General features: G+C 34.8%; 1 protein-coding gene across 3 annotated transcripts; it reads left to right on the forward strand.

The window, feature by feature from the left end:
* Positions 1–482: 482 nt before the first annotated feature.
* LOC579014 (EF-hand calcium-binding domain-containing protein 14) lies at positions 483–26,082 on the forward strand. Of its 3 annotated transcripts, none has more exons than XM_030980161.1 (12): positions 483–614; positions 2,920–3,204; positions 12,538–12,686; positions 14,154–14,266; positions 15,505–15,630; positions 16,318–16,440; positions 17,011–17,196; positions 17,969–18,205; positions 20,187–20,324; positions 20,836–21,100; positions 21,848–21,958; positions 22,484–26,082. In XM_030980161.1, the coding sequence occupies exons 2-11, from the start codon at positions 3,035–3,037 to the stop codon at positions 21,943–21,945; spliced, it is 1,605 nt and encodes a 534-aa protein (XP_030836021.1). In that variant the 5' UTR covers positions 483–614; positions 2,920–3,034; the 3' UTR covers positions 21,946–21,958; positions 22,484–26,082. The 3 variants fall into 3 exon arrangements, with proteins under 3 accessions (XP_030836021.1, XP_030836020.1, XP_030836022.1); XM_030980160.1 differs by having other exon boundaries at positions 21,848–21,952; XM_030980162.1 differs by lacking the exons at positions 483–614; positions 2,920–3,204 and adding an exon at positions 12,105–12,207 and having other exon boundaries at positions 21,848–21,952.
* The last annotated feature ends 1,548 nt before the right edge of the window (positions 26,083–27,630 follow it).

Consider the following 27,630-nt stretch of genomic DNA (forward strand, 5'->3'; position numbering starts at 1 on the left):
TGAATACAAAACTATTAGAATCCAGGGTTGATATTTTGAGTTCAATGTTATCTTTCTTGTTAGAAATAATAAATAATAATAAAAATGTTGCTTATAAAGCACTTATCACCGAAGGCTCTAAAGCGTAAGAGGATCTTTATTATCATAAATCAAAATTAGAACAAAATTACAAACCTGGCTGCGTTCACATAAAGATAAAAAGCAGACATCGCACAAGCACTTATGCTATGGTAAGTGTTATGAGAATCAATATAATTTTCCCTTACATGAAAGATGACAATGTTTTCAGGATATGGCCCCAGACAACCAAATCTTTTGCTTTAGTAATAACTTGTCTGGCATGCTAGACTAGACGTATTAGACTCGGTTCAAGACACCCCTTCACACACGCACAAATGCTTTATCATTTCCGGATTCTGATGATGTCATCGCCACCCAAGAACAAATATCGGATATCATAGCAATGTCGGTACGGTTATTGAAACGAATTTCAGAAGGATCGATCGAATAGCTAACTCGGATTGATTGATTGTCCTGAAAGCAAAGAGTCGAGTGTCACGGAATTTGCCAGATGTACACTCGCCGACGAAGATATATCGACTTCAATCGGATTTGTAAGTATTAAATATAACGTAGCTTATATCATATGTTGTCCTTATAATCATTTATGTAGTCAACTTTGAGGTAATTCCAATTTTGATATTGGAGGGATTTGCTCATGAAAACCCGATTTGTGTGGGGAAGAAGAACATGGTCCCACTTGTAGAAAACGCTGTTTGCAATTTGACGTGTGGATCCAAAAAAAATATTAAAAAATAGTGGTTTTGTTGCTCTTGCTGCTGTTGTTTTGCTTTGCTTATTCTTCATCTTTTTTCTTCCTCCTCCTCCACTTGTTCTTGTTCTTCTTGTCCTTGTTCTAACTTCTTGTTCTTGTTATTGTTCTTTTCCTTCTGCTTCTGTTTTTTCTTCTGTTCTTGTTCTTCTTGTCAAATAATCTTGTTCTTAATCTTATTCTTGTTCTTCTTATGTTCTCAGTTTTGTTAATGCTCAGCTCTTGGCTTCTTCTTTGTAAATTATTTTATTTCTTCTCTCTTCTCTTTTCTTCACTTCCCTTCTCTTCTATTCCTTTTTCTTTTTTTGTTCTCTTTTTCTCTCTCCGTTCCATCACTATTTAAGAACAATATTTTGATGGAGATGTGAATGAGTCTAGTCTGAAGAAAGTTTGGCGCTAGTTCAGAAGTGTATCCACACTTTGACCTGTACATTAACTCCGGCGTGGAGATACCCTACTAAAACATACCGAAAATAGACTAAATCTTCATCAATTGTTTAAATAATGGTCATGATTTAAAAGTCGTTATGTTTCTTACCTATTTTGTGTTGATTATCTTACCCTTTTTGTATTTTTCCTAAAAACAAAGATTTAATGTATAATATACACCTTCTCACGGGATTCACAGCAACTGCTGCACAATACACTTGCATACTGTAACGACGGTGGGGTGCGGGCACGCGTCTGTTAAGTTAGTGACCGTAATGAATTGCTAAGATCACAGTCGCTAACTTAACACACACGCGATTTTGGAGCTTTTGAAAGTTAATTTGAGAGCTTACTGCTCTATTTTTTGCTCTATGCTAAAAGAGATAGAAACATCGAAACAAAAACATTTTGTTGAGTAGACTACCGGTACTTATTGCACGCGTGCCCACTCGCAAAGAATAGAGTGCGCACAGAACCCAAGTACAACTTGATTCTGTGTGAGCCTAGCTACAGTCATATGCAGAGTTTTGTTGTTTTCAATCCCAACCACCACTCCTTAGAATGCCAGGTAAATCGTTTTTTATGTTAATTTCATACATTCTACCTAAATGTATAAACACAAATAATTTTTTCATAGTAAACCAAATTAATCAAACTTTGGAGTTTGGACACTTCTAAATTTTTGATAAAATCAAGAATTTAAAGAATATCATCTACAGTACACACACACACACACCAAAGAGCACTTCACACACACATAGATTAACTCCCTGACTTTACCGGTACATCTAAGTGGTTGTAATTGAAAATGAATGAATACAATTTTTTTTTTGAGAACATGACTTTTGCTGCAAAATATGCGACATTGGAAAGATTGGCAGTTTGGCACTTAAAGATAAACTTGAGTTCTGGTAATGCAATTGCAATGTGAAAGAAAAGGTGTGGAATGGATCAGAAAAGTTGATCATATAGCATGTAGTAATTGTGTGTAATGCAAGGTTCTGGAGTCATCAAAATCATCATAAATTTGGCAGAGTCTTGGTAAAGTAACAATCACTTACACAGAAAGATGTATATGGGACAACACACATGGTGTCGGGGCTAGTACTGCCCTGATTTCCTTATCTTTCTATGCTCATTACTCAGCCAGTATACATTTTCTTCCAAAATTGTTTGGCACATGACATTTATTTGTAATCTTGAACATTCAGTGTAAGTTTCGTTAGATTCTGTGAGAATTCATTTTCTTTTTTTTACCAGAACTCAAGTTTATTTTTAAGTACACATGTACATGTATATCATTGTGTATAAAAATATAAGCCTTAGGACTAGGCTACTTAGGACAGGCTTTTAAAAAGTACTGGTAGGTTTTAAAAAAACTTGATATTTATAAATCAGGAAATCAAGGCAATTTTTATTTTTCAATTTTGGTTTGTTGTAGTTTTATTCAGAGAATATTCCTGAAGCACTTGACATTTGGTGAATTTGCTCTATAGACATTAGTTTCAAAATCTTTAGAAATTTCGGAACAAATAAGGCTAAAAAATCCCTACAGATTGCTGTACATGTAACGTCAACTGATATCCCTTTCACAGTTTTGTTAGGAATCTTTGTATTTCAAACATTTCTTTCATTTATATCATATCGTTTTTTTTCAGGAGGTCCTGGATGGATATGTTCACACCTTCAGTGTCCCAGTGACAGCAAGAAAAAGTATCAAATCTGGAGCCACAGGGCGGACCCAAAAATTCTTCTTCGAGGGGAACGAAAAGAATGAAAAAACGCAAAGAGTTGGATGCACTCCTAACCATGCCTAACGGAAAGAAGAACGGGAAGAGCAAGCGCTCGAAGGAGGGTCACGAGCTTCTGCGCTTGGATTCAGAGTCAAATTCTTCAGATAATGAGGAACTCTTTTTGGCACCAAAGAAAACTGTTATCAGGAGGTTTGTACATTTGTATTGTGAATAAATGTGACCTCATAATTTTTGTGTGTGTGTTCTGAAATAGCACAAGTCCCTCTCCCCCCCCCCCCCCCCCCCCTACCCCCTACACATACACAGCCATCTTGATGGATATACAGTCAACCTCGCTAAAGTCAATGCCACAAGTGTCAAATAACCTTGAGGATGATAAAAAAAGTCCCAATTTTTCTTCATGTACATGTACATGTGTGTTATTTCCACTCAAGTCAATCAAATTCCCAGAACTGTTCCAAAGAAAAGGCACTGAATTCACACCGCAAAGTCCTTGAACAAGACTTTAGTGTGTAATTAATCACTGTCAGAGCACTTGCCACACACCGATTTTGTTTACACATTACACCCCAGTACTCTAGACTTACTGGCATGAGCTCCGCTGTTCTTTTCTCTCCCTCCATCTCTCTCTCGTACCTGCCTCTCTAACCAAGCAACACCGGTCCTTTCGTTGTGCACCGTATACACCAGGTAGCTCAACACCAAGCGAGCTCCGATATCGAAAAGGGAAAGAAATGGACAAAAACAAACTTAACACAAACAAATGCCACAGTATTTCAAAGATAGTAATGGAAGAAATAAAAACTGACTTATAAAGTTGTAAATCAAGCAAGAAACACTTCATACTTGCAAACGCACGCTAGTTTGTTTGGAATTTTTATCAAAATTACCAAACTTTGATCAAGTAGTAGTTAGTTTAGTTGAGTTTATTTCTTTATTAAAAAATCACACCCGTCATCAGACGGCCGGCCTAAAAAGGCCTATGAGTGATACATCAAAAATAACAGTCATAAACAATTTGACATGATAACATAGTACAAATATAAGTATATCATAATCATAAACACAGAAGAAGAAAAAAAAAATATTAGTATGTACCTTATATAATATACTGATCCTCAAGGATAATTTGATTAGAGTGTGGATGTACAGTACAAGGTCAAAGATCAAGTGTAGAAAAAATTCTCCCAAAATAGTTCATTATCAGGATAACTGGAGAACTACATGTACATGAACATGTATTCAAGTAACTTTAATCAAACTTTTGAGGATAAAACAATTAGATACTGTGACTGCATGTAAGAGGTCAAAGGTCACAGGCCACAGCATCATAAAAATGTTCGCAATTTCCCCAACATATATATTTTTTTTTTATTGTGCAACCAATTTGTAATAAACTCATGTAAAGATGTAGATTTTGTATGCAATAGGCCACAGTTTCATTTAAAAACAAGAAACATTCTCAGTAAATTCACATTTACACTCTCTGTAATAAATTACTGTATTAATTTAGGAACCACTGATGCAATTTTAACTTAAAGGGATCGTTTAACAATGTTAAATCTGAGATACACGGTCCTACATGTTATCAGTGTCTGTGATATGGTGTAACGTTGAAGCCCTAAAAAAATCGCGCTTCAAAATGATCAAGAAGTGCCTCAAAAAAGTAAAAAATCTTTGAGTGACCAGTTATACCATACTCGTTTTCCCAAATAGACTGTAGTGTTATGAAAACCGTCAGGCGAACGGTTTTCAAAATTTGTAATTCCAATCATAAATATCTTGATAATCGGACAGGCGATCGGCTTGTAAAAGTCATGGGGTTCCTGACTGACCTAAAGGTTTATAATTATCATTGCATCATGAGCTAAATCCAGAATTTTATTTCAGAATCTGAGACAAAGTTACCGGATCCCTTTAACTTTGGCTCAAGTACAATGTATAAGCATGAATAAGATTAATCAAAAAATGTTTGGGTTCATGAGGTTACATGTAGGTCATGCTCATAGAATCATATTGAAAATATGTACATGAGTGTACATAAATGTACACATTTCCATGTAAATCGAGGCGAATTAAAGATGCAGAACTGGAGTTTGCCTATAGATCTGATCAGTTTATACTTGCATGTACACCCTGTACAGGTACATGTACATGTATCATGTAAATGAACAATTTCTTTTCTATTAAAAAAAGTCTGGATTAAGAACATATGGTACTAAAAGTGTGAAGTTTTGAGCTTGAAGGAGAGTAGGTACATGTAGTAACGTACATGTACAGTCATCCTTGGTGTTCCAATTAAACCTTACCAGATTAATCCAGATTAATGTATGAAAAATGCCTTTGTTGATGGACTCCTTATATTTTCTGAACAATATCGGATTTGAAAGTGATCTGGAGCTACCCTTTACTTTAGTACTTGGTATTAGGGACTTTTCGATGTGCACGTCGACATAGTGGACTGCTACGTGTGATGGCCTTAAGGACGTCACACGTAGCAGTCCACTATGTCGATGTGCAAATAGAAAAGTCCCTATTTATATAATGACAACCCGAATGCCCCCAATCTGTGCAGTACTTAAAGATTACTCAATGATTTACATGTATGTTACCCTGTGTCCGCACACAAAAAATTCATTGTATAACTATCCCGAAACGGTATAACTATACCGTTTCGGGATAGTAATACAATGAAATTGTGTGTGTGTATGCTTACTAACGATAACAAAACGTTGTATAATGAAACGCGGGTCTGGGCATCGTTTTGAACTAGAACTCGATAAAGAATCACGTAATGAGTTGTGTGTGGACGTACATGTAGCTAGTATAACTGGTCAAACTAGAACGGTATAACTGGGCGGGGCTTAACGTGACTGCACACGAAAGGAGACCTGACCTCTCATATCTGCTTCCATTTCATGACCGCAGTTGGCAAACTGCGCACCTATATAACGTTTCGCTCTAGAGTTTCGGGATAACTTTCTTGTGTGTGTGGACACCCTGGAATTTATACAATGATTCTTTATAGAGTTTCGGGATAAAAAAAAATTGTGTGTGGACACGCTTGTTAGACAGTCAGCCTATGCTAAGATCAGTTACAATATCCTCATTACTTCCTGTATCTTTCTACATGGGGAGGTTGGGTGAAATTGGTAGAATGTAAATAATTGTTACAAGTACATGTATGTACATTGTACATGTACACTTAATGTGCCAGTGATTTTCATTAAAAAAGAGAAGATGTTATAAATAATGTTATTCAGGTTTACTGCCATGGTGTGTGAAGCCTTTTAAGTGTGTACAGTTTTTCGAATATTGCAAGAATGGAATCAAATAATAGTCCCAAAGATGAAGAAAATAAAGAAAATTAAAACGAAACAATAAAAAACATAAATGAATAACAAACTAACTTTAAAAAAATGAAATAAATACATGAATAAATTAATGAATAAATAAATAGCTGTATTGTTTCAAAATGCATTACAAACATGAGCATGCACATTGCATTACAGACATCTTGAAATGTTTGGATGCAATAGTATACAAATAATGAATGGTTATGAGTTCAATAGTGCGAATATTTTCATGAGTTGAAAGATTAACATTCTATTCAACATTCATTATTTGTTTTATACAACATCGAAGAAGATCTAATAGAACGTTAATCAACAAATTATGCTTTACTCCTTATATTAAAGATAAATTCAAGTTGGATTCAAGCCTTCTCGATTACATTCAGATTGCCTTCGCGTCAGATACACGCAGGGATACGCGCACGCGCACGGCAGAGAGGTACGCAGTCTGCATATAACCAAAAATGCACGGCGCATATAACCAAAAATGCATGACCGTGCAATATACAATCTATTGAATATCATGTGACCAACAATCCTCCAATCAAATGACAGGGATCCACATAGGTGTTGTATAATATAAGAATAATGTGTGAGTAAGCTGATCTTTGCATGCTACATTTGGAGCCAGATTGGCATTAACTTGTACATGAAACTTTAGCAACATCCTTCTGGCTCTATAAAGATGATATTCTGTATCCTATAGGGCTAGTTTCTTGAAACTGTCATAAGTCTACATGTACAGTATATTTGCGAACAACCCATTGAAATGCATGTCAATTTAATACCACATGATTCTATAAAATGTCCAAGAAGTTAAAGACTTTAATGGTTTCGAGAAACGTTCCCATGATGTAACTTGTTGAACTCTACAAGCAGTGTAATCCATGTTGTTCAAATACTGAGAGAAGGAAGATTGATCCATGTACTGTAGTTTCCAGAACTTTCAGTATGAGTAGCAAAGTCTGCCTTGAAGCCAAGATTATATCATACACAGGCTAATATCAAACTGAAAATCTGGAAATCAGCTTGAAACTCGTGCAATTGCTTGTTTTTTGAGAGGCACTGAGCAAGCTTTTTTGAGTAATATCCTAGTTGTCTGTAATTCTCTTATGAAATAAGATAGAGAAGAGAGGTTTCAATTACAAACAAAATAATTTAAATGTAAGACATAGAATAAATTTTCTAAAACAATACAGTGTACATCCAAAATATTATGTTATAAATAACAGGAAATGCATAAAACTTACATGTATATACATTGTACATGTACCGGTATTAAAAAGCTTCTCTTCCAAAGGGATCTGTTATTAAATAATAGGAAAAAAATACTTGAAATATAACATGCAAAACTTGTTTTTGTAGAACTTTACATAACACACTGTAGTTGTATAGGAATTTGGACTGCTGGTGTTGATGGCCAGCCAAACTGCTTGTAAGCCAATTTACTGCTGTGATGGCATTCATGCAAGTATATGATTGATGTGCATCTACCACATACCTGCATATTATTTTATGAGCATAATATATACCGGTACTGTTAAGGTTACGTGTACAATGCTTCTACCCTTCTTGGTAAATGCTTTAATGGTTTGATAGGTCTCTGTTTGTTTTGTTTGTTTGTTTGTATTTTTTTTTGTATTTTTGTATTTTTTTTTTGGGGGGGGGGAACAACTTATGATGAATGTGCATCATCATTAGATAGGGGTAAAGTCTTATGGTCCAAGATTTTTGTTGTTGTTAATTAGATGAATGTATGAATATTTCTTTTACAATTACAACTGAAAATGGGATCCAGTGGCAGATACATGTTCTACTTGATTGCTCAAGGTCTAAATATTTTGGAGAGTCAATTAAAATTTACATGAGATGAAGACGCATCTATTATGATTATCTTATAATGTAGATTGCATGATGTACAGTGTAGGTCTTGAAATACTTCTGAAATGAGATTGATGCATCAATAAAGCTCAAATGACCACCCTCCCCCCTGCAAAAAAATAATTAACCCAGCATTATGTGTTATAAAGGTTAGAGTTCTAAGAAAATAAAGCATGATAAACCCTGGACATGGTGTGTGTCAAGTTCTCTACCAACAAACCATCATTTAGAGAGTATTTGATTTTGGGGGATAGAAATAGGCGTGAAGCTGATATGTGACCCAAAATATTTACCCGAGTAAAATATTGTTTCATAAAGGGCCCTCTTTAAATTTTGTATTTAATGACAGAATCTAATTTTTTTCTCTCAACATTTCTCAGTCAATTTCTTTTCCAGGAGAACCTAATAAAAATCAACATACTATAAATATATGAAATGGCAATGTAATTCAGTTGGGCCTGATCAGAATTCCATCAAACCCTGATATAATGTTGGCCATCACGTGATCCCTAGCTTAGAGGCAGCTAGGGTTGATGCAATTTAGATTCATTTAGTCGTGTCTGCAGAGATCACTGTGCGTCCTATGAGGCATACTGTGCAGTCTGACACAACATGCTAATGACAGGGAAATGAAATTGACATTTCCAGCATAACGATGTCCCAATTACAGAACGGTGGTCATGACTCTCAACTAACTCAAATGTATATTTTTGGATGGTTATTGTTTTCCCCAATTTCTTGTTTGATTTCTCCACCTTGCAGAAATGTACAGTTGCAAAAAAATTCTTCAAAGTTCATTGCACTATGTTACATTTAAAAAAATATTTTCAGATGTAAATTGTTCTTGTTTTCCGGCTCATTATAATTATTTATTTGTTCTATGATATCTCTATCTTGCAGAAGTGTGTAGCATTGTAGCTTTTAAATTTGAAGTTCATACATGTGTAAATACTTTTTCATATTATTTTCTTTCCTCATTTTTTTTCCTTTCCAATCCAAATAGGTTATTGGTCTACCAGTAGATTGTATGTCATACCAATAGCCTTTAACCACAAACATAATACTTATACATTCTCTCCCACTATTTATTATTAGCATTTTAATTGACCACTTTAATTGACTTTTTAACCAAGTCTCATATGGCATACAATACACAGTGTACAGTGTATATGTATGATACATATACACTGTACACTGTGTATTGTGTAGTAGCAATACATGTATGTTTTTTCCAGCATTCAATTATTTTTTTCTTTATTTCCTAACTTGCCAAATACCACATTTTTGTTAAATGCCCACCATCATATTTCTGAATCTTCTGCTCTTTAAATACTCAAAGTAATGTGATGTTAGTTTACATGTTTGCTTATTGTTTCATACATAGTTCTCATACAGTGTATATTTTTTTAATATGAAAGTTAAACCGTTCACCATACTGTTTGCATGTCAAGCGCATTTTTACCGTTTATCCATTGCCTCTATTTAAAACAAATGGTTAGAGAAGATGCTGTTCTAAATGTAAATTTGCTAGCATTAAAGGGGAAGTCAATTCTCACATCAAATTGTTCTTATACATGTAGATGTCAGAAAGAAAATATGAGGAAAACGGATCAGTGGGAATTTGAGAAAATCTAATATTAGGATTTAGGAATATCATGAAATCATACATATCAGTTAATGCCCACTCATTTGCGTCTATTCATAATCTTGAGAAAGACAATTGCCTAATGCATTATTGCCAATTAATGAATAAAACTTTATTGTCTGTATTTTGTTACATCCTGATGAAGGAACGAATTGCTTTTCAAAAATTGGACAATAAATTTTAATTGGCAATTATGCATTACACAATCTTTCTTATGTTTGTTATGAAATCATACATGATACAGTTTCTCCTAAGTTCCTACTTTATGTCTTGTCATTCTATTAAAGTACATGTAGCAGATACTGTCCATTCTAGAATTACATGAATTGTAATGTTGTATGAGTGCTTGATTGAAATGTACTTCGTAAGTAATGTATCAAGGTTGCTTGTAGGTTTTACAGTTACCTATTATTCTCTCATACATACATACAAACAGTAGAATACAGAGAAAATGAATGAGATGGAGAGATTAAAGGTACCGTTTGCAGCCATACTTATTTTGAGAGACCTTTAAGGCAGAGATGGAAAAAGACAGAAAATACATTTCATTGGTAAAGAAAAATCTCAGAAAGGGAATGAAATGAAATTCGAATGAAATTAAGTATTTATTTTCCATTCCGAAATTTGTTTTTCACTTATAAAACTTACAGATCAATTTACAAAAAGAAATAATAAGAATCATAGACAATTACAGTAATGGTAAAATACAGTCACAACAGCTAAAAGTTGGTTAGGTTGTACACAAAATCAGTTTTGTACAATTAGAATGCAGATAGAGCGAGAGAGAGAATCAAAGGTAGGCAGAGTAGGAGGGTATAGAGCAGAGAAGAAAAGATACAAAGTGAGAGTGAGACTTACAGGAAGTATTTAGATGTGTAACCTGACATAATTAGGGTAATTAAATAAATTAAGCTTTCAAGTTGAATTAATGGACAAAGTTGACATGAGATCGTAGATGATCATAAACAGGGAAAAAAGAAGAATACAATGTCATGTACTGTAGTAAACAATCTGTGTAAGGAGTCTGTATATGTAAGTAGGAGAGATATCCAAATACAGAACAAAATAAAAACTAAAATTTTAAAATGTTAAAACAGGGCAGAAAAATACATGATAAATTGCACGTCACTGTACGTATGAAAAACAAAGATAATTAGAAACACAGGAGCTGCCCCTGATAGAGGTTGCAACTTCACAAAGCAGATTTCATTTTCATAGAAATATGAAAAGCATTGTCCCTGCAGGCCTGGGGTTGGAATTTGTATAATGACATATATAAACAAGATTATCTTGTAATGGCAACCCTAAGCTGGTGAGTGGAAAGATAATGGACTTCTTACTACTTAAAAGGCAGTTAATTTAAATGAAAAATCTGGTGTTTTCTGCCCTGGTATTGCTCCTCAAGATGAGATGAAAGTGGAAGCCGACCCTTGTATAAATTGCTTTTATAGTAAAAGCAGAAAAATCAGATATATACAGATAACTTTAGAAAAAGGTTGACACAAAATCTGGTGGAGGATAAGACATTTACAGGTGTAAGAGTTAAAATGTTATTATACTGATCAAATACAAATTGGGAACTTTATGATTTCCCTTGCAAGTACATGTAGCTCTCCTTTAGTTTGTAGATCTAGTGGGTGAGAATTTTAAACAAAAGTGATCCCTACTTGGAGTTGTTGATCAATATTTGAGGAACTCCTTACTTTGAAGAAAAATGAAGAAAAAAAAAGGATTCCCAAGCTTAAAACAAATACGATAGAGAGCTGAGCACTAGCAAAGATCAAGCAGTTTTGTCAATGTATGTTTGATTGATCACATGCATCTACATGTACTATGAGGTCACTTTAAAATGATTTGTTTTTATGCATTGAACATGGCTTACCCGCAAGCAAAAAAGGTCCTGTTTTATATTTTGTAGGGCTGTACATGTAATACTCATTTTTTTTTTTTAACCCCAGTAAATTAAACGCAGGCCTTTCTAGAGCATTCACTTACCGGTACATTGTATCCACAGTAAGTTAATGATGCAAGTAATTGCTGGTCTACATGACTTCCACCTACCAGTACCTGGAAATGTCATCTCATGGAAGGTCTTTACGTGCTGTTTTTTTCCATTTAAAAACAAATACATGTAGCTGTTTAAAATGATATTGCCCAGTTGCCTGTTGGTGAACTAGAAATGTTAAATTTGTATTGTGTTTGAAGTTTATCTTTAGTACCTTTTATGAGACACTTAGTTTTTTGTGTTTTTTTAATTTTTTTTCACGCAATGACTTGTTTGATTTTGCCAGGAAATTGTTCTTTGTGAACAAGGTATGTACACATGTACATACAAGGAAACAACTTTAGGTATAGCATGTACGCTAGACATATTTTTGAAGGAAAACTGGTTAAAAATCATTTCAAATTGATGTCATGCAATATTTACTGGACCAGCAAAATGAAAATGATTGAGAAACTGGCTAAATTGTTTTTATGCAGTGAATGGATAGACAAGCTAAATGGAAGTCAATTTTGATGGATTCAATTTGAATGTTGCTTTTTGATATCACCAGACATCCTGACAAGACAAGTCATCAGCCTGATTTATATTCTGTAATTTATAATATTGCTTTCTCTCTATCTTTTCCCCCTTTACTACAGACCGAAGCCCTGCCAATGCTGTACAATGTGTGTGCCTCTTGTCATGTTCATCTTAACTATGGGTTGTATGGTCATCACAGGGGGTCTAATCTGGATGCATTTCAACCTCAAACAAGATCTAGATAACCTCAGAAGATCGCTAGAAAAAGGTATGAAAACAAATAATTGTGGAGGACCAGGAAAACATTAAAGTAGATATTCATTGATTTTAAAAACTAACTGAATTTCATTATTGCAAAGTTAAAACTTTGATTCGACAATGTTATCAAAATTCAATGCTTGGAAACATTTGAAGTAATGATTATTATAAATTATAAAACGCTTAAATACTGCCCCGGCATAGCACCTGAAGAGCTCTCCGAATGCTGCTGAGATGTGTGAGATCACAGTATGGACACGATTTGCACAAGCAGACGATGTCCCATGCCATCTCACACATTTTTAGTGCCTGTGTTTTCATCTATTCTTGAGTTCTTTCTCTTACTTCACTACCGTCAGGCTAAATGTATAATCTATTGCCTCACTCCGAACCCCGCACATGATTTTATTTTGATGACAAATGCAGCGATACAAAAATAAAGGAATCTGTCGCTTGTAAACAAAATAAGACGCCATTGAATATTCAGCTGCACACACCGCGGTATGTTCGGCGTTTCAAGAGGGAACAAATGCCGTCCTTAATATCATTCCGGGGGGGGGGGGGGGGGGGGGGGGGGGGGGGGGTTTCAATTCGAAAGTCGTGTTTCTTTGATTGTTAATTAACACCTACATGTATCCTGTGTATTTACAAGCAAAAGATTTTAGTTATCGGAATCGGGTCATATCCCCTTTTGAATGGTTTGACATGCCATCACATTTATATACACTAAACTCATTATAATTTGACAAATAAAAGCTTTGCAATTATGTTCATTCTTTATGGGATGTCGTCTGCTTGGGCAGTATTGGTCCATATAGTGACGTCATTAAAACATCGTTATTTTTCCGGCGAATCTCTCTTCTATCCCAGCTGCTATGCAGGTGGTTGTATTTGTATTTTTATAAATCACCCGATATGTAGTTGACCTAAAACTTGTACGATGGCCATCTGTTAGCTTACCAGTTTCTAGTCATACCATTAGTTGACATATTTGTTATTTTCTTTGAATTTCACCTTTAACCTTATAGATCATAGTATGATTGGTACACTTTATTAAAGTTACTAGCCATACTAAAGCTTTAGATCAGACCGGATTTGAAGCGATATGGCTCATTTAATGCCAGTTTTATGTTCATAACTCCATAATATGAGTGAACTCCCTTTTAGCTGTGAGCCATCAGATTTACTTGTTTAATAGGCCAGTTAGCATGAACTGGTTTTCGCTGTACTACTTGTCTAGCTATCATTATTTTTAGGATCCCCAGGCCTGATTTTAAGTGCCCCTTACCAAGTTACCGTAACTAAATTCTACAATATGTTGAAGTTCACTAGATATGATGTCTGTCCTGACAAGTGCTACTTGTTCTTTAAGAGTATCGATTTTAAAGTCATTTTCCAATCTAATTTTTAAAATCTTATGTTAATTTCTTTTGATTTCTCTCACTTGTCTCTCTTTCTCATTTCTTCATTTCTTTAGTTGAGATAAAAGCAGATAGTGCATCATCGCAACAGAAGACAATTCTTAGCCTTGAATCTGGGCTCGACAAATTGAGCCATCTCCCAGAAAAAGTAGATGTTGCTGATATCAAAGTAAGTTTAAACATCACTTTAAAGCCTGAATAACTTTTAACCCTGAATAACTTTTAACCCTCTGATACCTCAGTCATACTGCCAAATTGATTCCAAATTAACTCCAAACCAACCTATACTTGATTGCTTTGTGGGATAGTATGTAACTGTCAATCTTGTTTGTCTAACTCCTTATATGCCACACAAATGATCTCTCTGTGTCACATTTTATTTATCATGGGATAGATATAAAAAAAGGCTTAAGTTTTAAAAAAATTGTTACAAGGGCAAGATTTATCTATACTGGTGTTATAAAGATTTGTCGTTGAGCTCATCAAGACCGAAATGGGTAATTTTGCAAAGCCATTGTGTTGCACATAGCAATGATATCATCAATTTGTGCTTATTGTTTTGTGGAAAATTGCTCATGTGGTAAACTAGCAACTGTGCAGAGAGGGAAAGAATGCAGCAGTGTTTATATTCTGTCTTGTCTGTGTGACTGGGGTATATTAATGGGTCTGGATTATGTAGGCTATTCTGAATACTGTCTGAGTGGAAGGAACGAAAAGAAGAGTTTTGAGATAGAAATCTGGCAGGGATCCCATATTCACAGTAGAAGGAGGAGGAGGAGATCAGGAAATCTCTAATGTTCAAGGGGATAGCCTGGACTCAACACTCAACAGGCGCCTGGGCCACATGAGCATGGTCCACATTGGCATTCTTAGGGTCTGTATTGTATATATGAGTCAAGGTTGTTAGACTTTAAGATTATGGGGAGCCGGCGTTGAATTTTGAGGCCACGTGTCCCAGACACTTGTCAGTGCCTGAGCAGTGCATGATTTCTGTGAATCACCTCTGTCCACGTTATGTACATTTTTTTCCTTAAGTTCAGTTTGTTTTATTATCATATCGCAGCCTCAGCTAAATTACATGAAAAGTTACAATCAAATTAAAAATAACATCACATTTCATTTCTAAACAACATATTTCATATTTTCATAATACACTGCATTTGTATATTTTTTTAAAGGTATATAATGTACAAAATACATGTAATATAATTAATAGAACTTATTCAGAGAAATATAAATACTTACAGTGTTCTTAACCTATTTCCAGAAAATGAAACCAATTACTGATTGCTGTACAAGCAGGTTAGTATTTTAACAATGGAGACGTTATGGTGCACAGCCTCAAATGAATAGGGTCTTTGTGGGTATACTTATTTCTCTGAATCATATATTCCTATGTACTCACAGATTAATATATTAAACAAGTCACTGAGTGCTGTCCAAACAAAGCAAGATGAATTGGATTCTTTAAAAGCCAGGATAGCAGTCCTTGAGGGCAAAACATCATCTGCATCAGTAGCCGAGCTGCAACAGGTGAGTTATAATAATAATAGTAATACATTTTTAGAGCGCAGAAACTTATCCAAAATTAAGTATACATGTATATTCTACTGTGCTACAAGAGCTCCTGATATGCTTAGATTTACAGTCAATTGAAAAGATGTACTTTCAGTTTTGATTTAAAGATATTCACAGATGGTGATTTCCTGAGTTCAGATGGTAAGTTATCCCAGAGTTTGGGGGCTGCACAAGAGTTCATAGAGAAGTGAGTATTAAAGTAAGAGGCAGAGAGAGAGAGAGGGAGATAAAGAGAAAGAGGATAATAGCTTTCTGCAAATGAGCATTTTCACTTGTTGAGGGGACAATAGTATTGAAAAACCCCTCCCCATGGAGGAATGCAGCTTACAAGTAGATGAGGAGGATGAAGCTGTAAATGTTCTTTTAAAAAAAAAATCACATTATAAAAGCTATGATAATGAAAGTAATGAACAATCTACATGTATGTGTTGTCTTTATTATTAATTCATTAAACGCTCATTCATGTATGACTTTTTGTTGGAATATATCTCATTTTCAGGCTGCTGAAAACTGAATTTAAAAATGCAGATTTATACCCTGTATAAATAGACCCTTTAAAATTAAAATGTGGCCATGATGTCTGATAGTCGACTCAACTATTTTTGATTTGCTTCTCTCCTCTTTTCTATCGTCATCTTGTAGAATGTTGCTGAGCTTGGCAGTGAAGTAGAAGATCTCAAAGGAAAACATGAGACTCAGGATGCGAAAGTATCAGATAATGAACAAAAGATAACAGAATATGAACAAAGGATAACAGAATTATCGGTAAGATCATGATCATAAAATCCCATCTCAAGTCTTCTTTTTCTGCATAAAAGGACTCTGAGATGTTGTGAAACATACATGTATGATGACAAAAGCATACCAAGATAGAATAATAGTTTCTACATTCTTACTGCATGTTCGTAGATGTTCAGTGTCCTTTTGTATACCAAAGTTGACATGAAAGATCCAAAATCGAACAACCGATATTAAACCAATCAGTATGCTGTATTAAACGAGACTCGCATTTAAAACGATAGTTCGGATTGAGCAATTAATATTTATTTTATGGAAGAGGCTACAGCCCTGCAAACAGACGAGAGTAAAGTGGAGAAATAAAAAGGGACCTTTAAAGCTTGTCTGCACTAGTTTAGCCAGGAGGGATTAGACCTCCCTGCATGGTCATTAGCATAAGAAAAAGGGGACCATTGGGGACGAACCATCACCGCTTAGGCATTGTTTGCTATATACAGGGCGCAAGTAGCTATAAGTAGTACAGTCAATTTCTACAGATTACTATAGTATTTGTTATTGTTTGTGGATAATTTGTTTATCCTCCATATTACCTTTCAGAATGAGGTCGATACCTTAAAGAACCAAATAACTCTTTTACAAAATCCACCTACCACCCCACCAAGCCCGGAGGTAGCTCCACCCACCTCTGCTTCAAGTGCCACAACCAAACATCCTCCTGCTACAGAACCTTCAACAGGCTCGGCAAGCTCTGGACCCAATCCACAATTGATTGAAGTCAAAGAGGTACAGATTAAAGTTAATTCTAGATTTTTTAATCAGGGGTGTCATTCTGAATTATATGTTATCTTTTTATTTTATTTAGGAAAAAGATTTTTATGGTCATTACATATAACTTTCAACAGGACTGGGGAGCTCTGGACCCAGTCCGTAATTTATTGTAGTCAAAGAGGTACACATTGAAGCTGAATTATAACTTTTATAGGGTTCCTTTCACCTAAAAAATAATTTGTGTACAAGGTTGTATGTATAATATTAAGAACAGAATACTTTAATACCTAGTATTCTTTGGGTGATTGGGTAAGGAGTAGGGAGAAAAGATAACATCAAGATCCTGCCCCCAGAGCCTGAGTCAGGCTGGGTTCCCATGCAAATGCACACCAAACATACATTGTAAAATATTTTTAAGTGCTGGGTACCTTACTGCTGGAGTACATATTTGTTTTTTAAATTGTTTTATAGGCAGGGTCGGATTCATTTATATACAGATCTTTGGTTCTTAAGAGGTACATTGTGTAAGGTTTATCTGTTGAAATATAGTAAGGAACACTGTCCAGGAATATCCAAGGTCTATTTCAGATCTTTAATAATTCAAGGGTTTCCCACCTTCTGATTATAATTTCAATTCAGCTTTGCAAACTCAACATATGTGGAATTTTTATGCTTATGGAGATAAGAGATAAGGAGTTTGCAAAAATAGAGACAAGTGAAACAAATAAAAAGACAGTACATTTATCAAACGATGTGTTTCTGATTGCACCTAATTTTGCGCCTACAGGATATTACGAGAATATGGGCTGCTGTTCATGAAGTACAGAGCACTGCAACAAATCTCTCCAGAGAGCATGAGGAAGTAGTCGCCTCGTTGACTCAGCTTCGAAAGACGCTACTAAACGGTACAGCTACTTCACCTCCTTTGCTGCCCACTGTGGCTGGCCATAGCAGCTCTGCTCCACAGGGTCTTCAGGCCAGTCAGTTTGACCTGGCTCAAATGAAAGTAGATATTGAACTTCTGGTAAGTTATATTCAGCACACTCAATCCTGAAGGTAACAAATAACCCAAAATACATTTTGCTCTGCATGCTTGGGGTTCCATAATATGATGTATAATTTTTTTTTTTAATATCCAGTCTATCGGAAGTGCATGGAGATGTTATATCAGGGGATATGTGCTACACAAGCATAATATATAGCTGTTATATTATGTTGTATTCAAAATATCAGCAACCAATATTCATTCTGTAAATATTGCAAAGTATACATGAATTCTAAATATAGGTTAAAATGTTAAAGCAATTTATGTGCAGAATGACATGAGGATGCAAAACTTTGGTGTTTTCCCCAGTTTCTGAATGACTGATAATAATGAAAACAATTGAATCACATCATCGTCTTCTGGCCAAATCAACTCTGCCATACCCATACTACAAGTACATGTGCACACCTTAAAGAGATCCGGTAACTTTGTCTTAAGGCCCGGTCCCACTGCACTTACCGTATATAACGGTGTATAAACCGCACTTTTTTGCCGCCGAAAAAATTTCAAAGTCGGGGGTGCGGTTAATACACGGTACACCAAAATTTTTTTTTTTTTTTTTTTTTTTTTTTTTTTTTTTTTTTTAAAGTTTCAATTTATGCCCCTCCACCTGGCGCTATGCCTGGCAATGTCTCCCAGCTCGGTAATCGGTGTGTTGACTCACCACTCGGAAACTAGAACAACACTCAAATTTGTCTGTCATCTTGGTTTGAAAGTAATCTTTCTGATAGATCTCAATATGTAGTTTATAATAATAATTCCTCCAATTTTTCTTCTATTACATGGTGTACCACAAGGTTCTATCCTAGGTCCCTACTGTTTTTTAATTTACAGTACCGTAATGATCTTACACACAAAAAAAAAAAAATCTCTGCGAAAAAGAGGGGTGCGGTTAATACACGAGGGCGGTTTATACAACGTTATTTACGGTACGTATGCAAAGAGGATGTAAGACGTACAAAAATCTTGCCATCCGTTGGAATACGCTATGCATCCGTTATGTACTCATTGCATACGTGTTTCATACGCTCCATCCATCGAGCATACGTCCACTATGATTTCATCCGCGCAAAAAGTTTTGAGCAGCACAAAACTTTTAGAACGGATGAACTTCCGCCGTGTACGATGTAAATCCGGATTTAGCTCATGCTGCAATGATAATTATAAACCTTTAGGTCAGTCAGGAACCCCATGACTTTTACAAGCCGATCGCCTGTCTGATTATCAAGATATTTATGATTGAAAATCAAAATCAAATTTTGCGTTTGCCAAACGGTTTTCATAACACTACAGTCTATTGGGGAAAACGAGTACCGGTATGGTAAAACCGGTCACTCAAAGGTTTTTACTTTTTTGAGGCACTTCTTGATCATTGTGAAGCACAATTTTTTTTAGCGCTTCAACGTAACACCATATCACAGACACTGATAACACGTAGGGCCGTGCATCTCAGATTTATCATGGTTAAACGATCCCTTTAAAGATAATTTTTTAGGAATGTCTATTCCGAGCTAGACAAATTATGCTGTCATCTATTTTGCAAAGAAAGACTTCACCTTGCCCCTCAGTATTTTGAGTCTCTATTTGATTATTATTATTATTATTATTATTATTATTTGTTCAGCAAAAATAAAGAAAATCATTGAATACAAAACAAGAGTACATTTGGAAAAGAGTCACATGGATGCCGGGAAAAGAACAAGATTAACTAAATAACTGTAACCCGAAGGGTCTTCTTTTCCGATTCATGTGACTTTACAGAAATGGTAACATAAAAAAAGGTGATTAACTAAATGATTAACTAAATAATTGTAACCCAAAGGTTTTCTTTTCCAATCCATGTGACTTTACAGAAATGGTAACAATAAAATGGTAAGGTATAACCCCTTTCATAGACTACGAGTGTCTGTCACTACTTCAACATTCATTTATATTCTTTCTTGGGGGTATTCTATTGCAGAAGGATGAATATAACAGAAGCATTGCATCAATGCCAGTAACAGACATCATTCCGATAGAAGACTTGCCTAATTTCAACGCTACATGGTTGCAGTCATTAACAGACAGGATAGGAAGACTAGAGGAGAAAGTCAAAGAGGTAAGTAGATTTGGAGTCATGTTGATATAATAATAATAATAATAATAATCTTTTTAAAGTCCACTCCAAATTTTATTAAGTTAAACCAAAAATGAAAATTCTTTTTGCCCAATTGATCGTGAGCCCGGCAGCCACTGAGCAGCACCAGATCGACGTTGCTCTATCCCTTATTGTTGAACACCAAACAAGGTAGCAGCAACTCCCGTCTTTTAACGTCTTTTGGTATGACGCGCCCGGGGTTTGAACGCACGACCTCCCGGTTGTGAGGCGGACGCTCTACTGACTGAGCCAACACACCGATATGTAAATGAATAGAAATATTCACTTACACATATACTTACACAAATGATTAAAAACAAGATAAGAATTTGTCACTGGAATGAGGTGGTCTGGGCGAAGGTCCATCTAGTTTATGTAATATTTATTTTTATATTGTTTAGAGCCATTATAATGGATGCATGATAAGAAGTAACATTTCACTGTCATTTTCTGATTGCCTTTTGTTTTCCAGCTTAAACCTGTTGATGGCAACCCCAATCTACTGAACGTCAATGTCACCAACAGCATGCAGATGCTCCTAGAACGCTCCCTTGCGCAGTTCAAGAATGATAACTTTGCTGACGTCTCTACCCTCCAAAGTGATGTCGAAACCCTTCAGCAAGAAATAGCGGGTGCCAACTCGTTTGATAATGAAGTTGGGACTAGGATTACAGCAATCCAGGACCAGATAAGCAATTTAAAACGAGAGTGTAGTGCCTGTACACCTGCAGAAGGAGGTAGGAATGAATACAGTATTGAGATTTTTACTGTTCCTTAAAAAGCCCTTTACTGAATTCTTTCATTCCCATAGGCTCTAGTACACGAGTCGGTCTATTCCGGTAAGCAATGGGTTAAATGTTAGTACACAGTGTTGATTAAGGTCATGAAATTGGAGAATAATGTTCCCTGGTGAAATGGAATTGATTTAATCTGTGATTGGTTTGTTTAGATCAGCTTTGAACGCTATAACTGCCATGTGAACTCCAATTACACATTTTCCATGTAACCTAGTATTTTCAGATTTGCACATTAACATGGAAGGAACCTTATCTGAATTTTAGAAACAATTTCATCTGTAAGATAACTATACATTTGTAAGTGAGTGAGCCAAACACCTCATCATCAATATTTTGTTATGTTATTTCTCAAATATACATGCATTTCAGATCAAACTTTCAAGTTCTTCCCTCATATGTACCGGTACATGTATGTACTGTAGGAGAGTAAAAGTATCCCTCATACCGATCCAGACTTTTGTAGTTGAACAATATGATAATTTTGTATGTCTATTTTATAGTCAATGCCTGCAGAAGAAAGACATAAAATTCAGTGTAGATATACTTCACTGGCCATTAGTTTCTTGGTTACTGGAAATCTTGCTACCCGAAATCCTTGAGTGGGATTTTATATCATGTCACTGTAGATGTGAAATACTATATCTTATTTATGTTATCTCTTTTCCCTTAATCTCAACCATGATATAGGACCATTACCAGTCAATAATCCAACCGTTACCACAGGATCAACAGAAAGCCCATCAAGTACAACAGCATCAGAAAGAACAGCAGATGGTAGCAGTTAAAACTAGGGTAAGGGTAATGTTTTTTGCATGTCACTGAATATTCCAATGAAATTTTGAGAAAAAAAAATGAATTCCATTAAAACAACCAGCATTTTATCGGTGCTGAAAAATGAATATAAAGTAATATACAGGTATGTACATAGTATGTCAGGAATACATGTACATGTACCTGAACACATGTATGTATTTACTTTTAAATGAAATGAAAAAAGGTGAATATTGTACAAATACATGTACATGTACATATATGAAGAGATTATGAATGTACATGTATGTCTGAAATAATATGCTGATAACTGTTGTCCCTTGACAAATGCCTGTCATTCGGTGAAGACTTCTTCTTTAGATTCCTACCCAAAATGGCATAAGATATTTGGAAATTGCAGAAATGTATCATTCTTATTCCATTTCTGACTTAAAAGAAAATACAACTAATTGTTTTGTTTGAGATATGTGTGCAAAATCATCCACTTAAATATTCTGGTTTCTACATATTCTTAGCAATTCTTTATTAACTGAATTTGTTTATTTTCTTCAGGTTTCTATCAGATAAGCTGTTCTAAGAATACCACTACTCCAGGGTATCATTAGAAATACTGTGCGCCAAGTCCATCTACTAGAACATCAGATTGGGTTATTGGTTTTCAGTGCATTGTGCATGTCGAAGCGGATGTTACCAAAGGAAGTACAATTCTTACAATTTGTCAGGATCGAGCAAGGAAATATGTGTGATGATGAATACTGATGCAATTGTGGAACAAACTTGCTGAAGAGGAATAACATAAAGGGTTGAAAGAGGATCAGGAGGTGTATGCAAGATTTTAATCTTCTTCTGGAAAAAGTGGCTGAGGATGAGAAGACACAGCGTGATAAAGTGATATACATGTACAGTGTATTGCTCACAACAGGATCAAATATTTGGAAAGGAAATGGTGGCCAATTTGATGATTTTACTGACAGATTTGGAATGGGATTGGACGTGCAGAGTGCCGATGAAACTTTGGAGTGGCAAGAGAATCAAGCAGAAATTAGACTCAAGGGTTAGATACCGGTAGGAAAATCTGGTTTGAGAGGAATTAGAACTAAATGAAATCTTGCTAGTGAAATGGACGAGTCTGCACACCATTTCTTGTATTAAAAAAAAAAATTGCTGTCAGGTTGATGAGTTTTAAAAAAAATTGATATACAAAATCCCAGATATGGAAGTGTGTTTGAGGGTTGTTTATTTATTTTTTCCTAATTTTTGGTTTCACCTTAATTATCAAAGATCATTTTTCTGATGGGCAATCCTTTGCAATGTGTTCCATATATGTAGTACTTATGACACTTATCGATATTTTTCATCAATGAATGAAAAGTGTTTTGGTATGACTATGATACAAGGAAACACCATTACTCAGTAGTCAGATCAAGACATTCTTCATTTTTGGAAGAAATATGTGTGGAAGAAAAGACAAAGTATGTGACGCATTGTATGAAATTGCCCTGATGATGACGTGACGTTCATGGGTAATGTTTAGAAGCTTTACTTGTAACGGAACGATCATATCTGATGTAGAATTAAATGTTTGCACCATGTCATTACTCTATGCAACCGCTAACGAATATGAGGAGATTGCAGTTTTGATACAGTATACCGGGAGCTTGGAATAGCAGTTTCATGTGCACTTTCATTAGATATAGGGCATGGCACAATATGCACACACACCACTATATTGGCTATATACTAGTCCCAAAACATACCACTTGGTTTTTCTCTTTAAAAAAACACACAGAAGTCACAGAAAATTAGCAGAAACATACATTCTATGTACATGTATTGGAAGTATACAGTTAGTGTTTATCATTGTCATCATTAACATCATCATCATAATCATCATCATGGTTAATGGCCATCATATTCTCATCATCAAAAGCCTATTTTGGGTCGTTCTACCTTAACTCCCTGTAACAAAAAAAAAAGGTTATGTGACTGACTTATCATAAAAGATTGTGGCTTTTATCCATGATTATCTGATTAAGTCGCCTATTTATTAAAAGTTAAATCACCTTTATGTCTCTATGATTTATGTTTTTATTATTTGTTTATCAGATCATATTTAGGTAGAGGTTTGAATCGATTTTAATCTGAAATAAATAAGGGTATGTACATGTATGCCTAATGGCCATTTTCTGATTGGTAACTAACTTGGTATTATTCAATTTATAAAATGGAAATTCATTTTCTACAAATCATAGACTTGAATGAAATGTCCATACATGTACATGTAGTGGACAAAATGGTTCTTCTTTTCATCAAAAAATGAAAAATAAGAAAATGAGTTGGAAGAAGCTTCTGGATTTTATTTGGTTATTTAATAGTTTTGGTGTGTGATGCATAAAATATAGAAATATTATTTATCATTTGCAAAAAAAACGTAGCTAGAAAAATGATATACAGTGGACATTGTATTATTGTATTCAAAAGCTATGCATAACACATCTTTCATAAATGTTTCTTTAAATGGTAATTCATAATAGATAATGTATGCAGGTAAACTTGTGCAGACTAAAACAGGTATTTAGTTTTTCTTGGCAAGTAGGAGAAGTTCAACCTAACAAAAAAAATGAAAATGAAAAAAAGAAATAAATGATAACAACAAAATAGAGATGAAAATAGGCAAAGTGCAGCCCAATACAAGATATAAAGATAACCATGAGTTCTGGGAATGGAATCGCAGTTCAAATGTGAGTTTTGTTGTGAATTGTTTATTATGCAGTAGATGGGTGTGGAAATGAAATTTACTGAAAACTGAAACACACATTATGCACATGTTCAGGGTCAAGTGTTCTAGCTCTTGATGTTGGGTCAAAGTTAAGTTTGATTTATATTCTTTTTGCACATGACCAAGTTTTTTTATACAGTGAAATCAAAAATATTTGTTTTCATTGCCAGAACTCAAGATAACCTGTGATGATCATTCAAATACAATATTCTTGTATAAGATTTTTGTGTAAAATGTACATGTAAATATGGCAGTCAGTATTGAATCATAGCATTTTTCTGCTAGTATGGAATGTCTTTCGGGTGTGGGGTTAAAAATTTGTGGAATGGTTTAAATAAATTTGCTGTATGTACTGTAGGTACTACTATGTAGTACTAAGTAGTTAATTAAGTTTACACTCAGGGATAAAAGAAAGTGGACACTGTTTATATTTAAGATTATCAAAAAAAAATTAATATATAATTATAGTTCATATATCAAAATAAACATTAACTAATTCTCTGCGCTGTTAATCATACCATTCACACATGAGTGAGCATGGCCATTTAACAATAAATTAGTCTCAGAAAGAAAATGTCAAAAAAGGGGCATCTGGCCATTGAAATGTTAATAAGCATTTTCATCTTGCTGAGTCGAAAAAATAAAATAAAGACAAGCAACCCAAAAAATAAAAGCGGGACCGTGCTACTTGCACCCTCTATATAGCCAACAATGCCTAAGCGGTACCCGTTGGTCCCCCATGATCCCTTTTTCTTATGTTAATTGAGAGCGGATTTGATGAGATAACCACCTGCCAGTGACCATGCAGGGAGGTCTAATCCCTCCTGGCCAAACTAGTGCAGATAGGCTTCAAGAAAAATGGGAAAGGAGAGGCATCTTTACCATGCTTGTCGAATCCAAGCAATCCTGAGACTACAGTTGACATCCAGAGCTCAATACTCATTGTTTCTTAGTCTTTGTTTTCAGTGTTCAACATGAATATTTTACAGATGCACATGATCATTAGCATTTGAATGGCTACTTGCACTATTTTTAAATTTCTTCTTACCGCTAAATGAATGAGCCCATTCAAGCATTAAAGTTCAAAACTTGATCTTAATTGCTATTGGTAGAATAGAATTTTCCTTTAATTTGATGCATACACATGTATATTATTATATTTCATTGACGGTTTTTAAGAAAATTTTGAACACTAAAGAGTGTCCACTTTCTTTTCTTGCTGAGTGTAGATACATGTAAGACTATAAGTGTGGTGAAGTTTATAAAAAAAAACATAAAACGGTGTTTATCCAAAATATCTGCAGTTGCTGTCGTAAATCATTGACTTTGACTTGTATAAAGAAATAAAATGCTACTGGATTACTAAATTAAAGACAATTGTTGGGCTATACGTTTATAAAACCTAGATATGATGGTGTCCAGCTAAAAGTAATATGTATAAAAGTATGAAGTGAGCGAGCTGCCATTAACATCACACCTGGGTGGAGAGTGGTGAATGCAGGTTAATCAATAAATCATGTCAAGCTAAAAGATATTAGTGCCAGGGCGAACCGCAAACCATGTAATTCAGTCCGGTGACATATCCACTAGACCACGGTACCTCCACAAACATTCACTTTAGCTTTAGGAATACCTCACTCATTCATAGTTTGATAAATTTCATTGTGGAAAAAATAATGAAACCTTAGTTTATGGCTATAGTTATGCCTCTATTTATGAGTAGGAATCGATTATAAAGTGTCAGATAACCTTTTTCTTTATAGGAATCACTTTTGAAATACTTGTCAGTGGGATTTCAATAAAATTATATTTTTATATAGTACAAAGGCACTGTATTAGTATCTTTGGGCCAGAAATGGATAACTTTTTCATTGGTATTGTGAAAAAGCATTGTGAAGACCTGTAATCTTTTACAAATGCAGGTGTTTTTCTGCATATTAAGGTACTATGTACATGTGTAATTGTAAATGAAAGTGAAGCATAAATCTATCTTTCACTGATAAAGACAAAAAACGTCTGGAATATTATTTTTGACTGCAAGTGTGTAAAGCATTTTTCTCCAGTATCGGGTACTTGTTTTCAAATAGCATTTACGATGGATTAAAGAAAATGACTATATTTGTTATCCACATATGTTCTTTTATTTTTCACTTCTAATAGCATTGATTTTCATCATTATCTGTCATTCAAGACCATTTGAATTGATTTACACCTTAGCCCAAATTAAGTTAAATGCATAACTGTTTTTAAAATAATTTCATTTGAGTGTGTGATTGTTTAGTCATCTCTATCATGGCTTTAGCAGTGTACATTAACATGATATTGATGATGTATGTTGCTTATGTTCCAAATATTGTTTCAAGAGCCATAAGTTGTATGTGCATTCATATATTTGTTCATGTAAGTTTTATCCATCACTAAATAAATCATATATTTCTTGGTAACTATTTGTATGTGATATTTATGAAATAAGAACCAGTTATGAAATGTTCCTCGTTTGTTTAACTACAGGTGTACTTGTAATAAAATGTATCCCCCCCCCCCCTTTATTTTGTACATGAGTTGCATGGCTTCTCAGATTCCTTCCATTTATAATACGTTTTACAATAATACTGCAATTCCATTTAGATAAAGGGGAGTACTTTTAACACAACATCCCAGCGGACTCCCTGCCCGTTGCGACCATTGTAATCTCATCCAGTCTTGAAAATATCGGACTGTTTTCAGTCTCGCCTTTCCTTCCCAGGAAGGACTCCCTAAATTTCTGTTTAAAACAAGCAGAGAAGGAAACATAGTAAACAAAATAAATAAAAACAGAGCTTTCTGTCAATATGAAGTCCTGTAATGCACCGATTCACAGTGCCATCGAGATGAAGGTATAGCATTTGTTGATGTCATCTGGCAGTATCCTTTGTTACGT

Source organism: Strongylocentrotus purpuratus, unplaced genomic scaffold, assembly GCF_000002235.5.
Source record: "Strongylocentrotus purpuratus isolate Spur 01 unplaced genomic scaffold, Spur_5.0 spur5_contig_817, whole genome shotgun sequence".
Taxonomy (NCBI): Eukaryota; Metazoa; Echinodermata; class Echinoidea; order Camarodonta; family Strongylocentrotidae; genus Strongylocentrotus; species Strongylocentrotus purpuratus.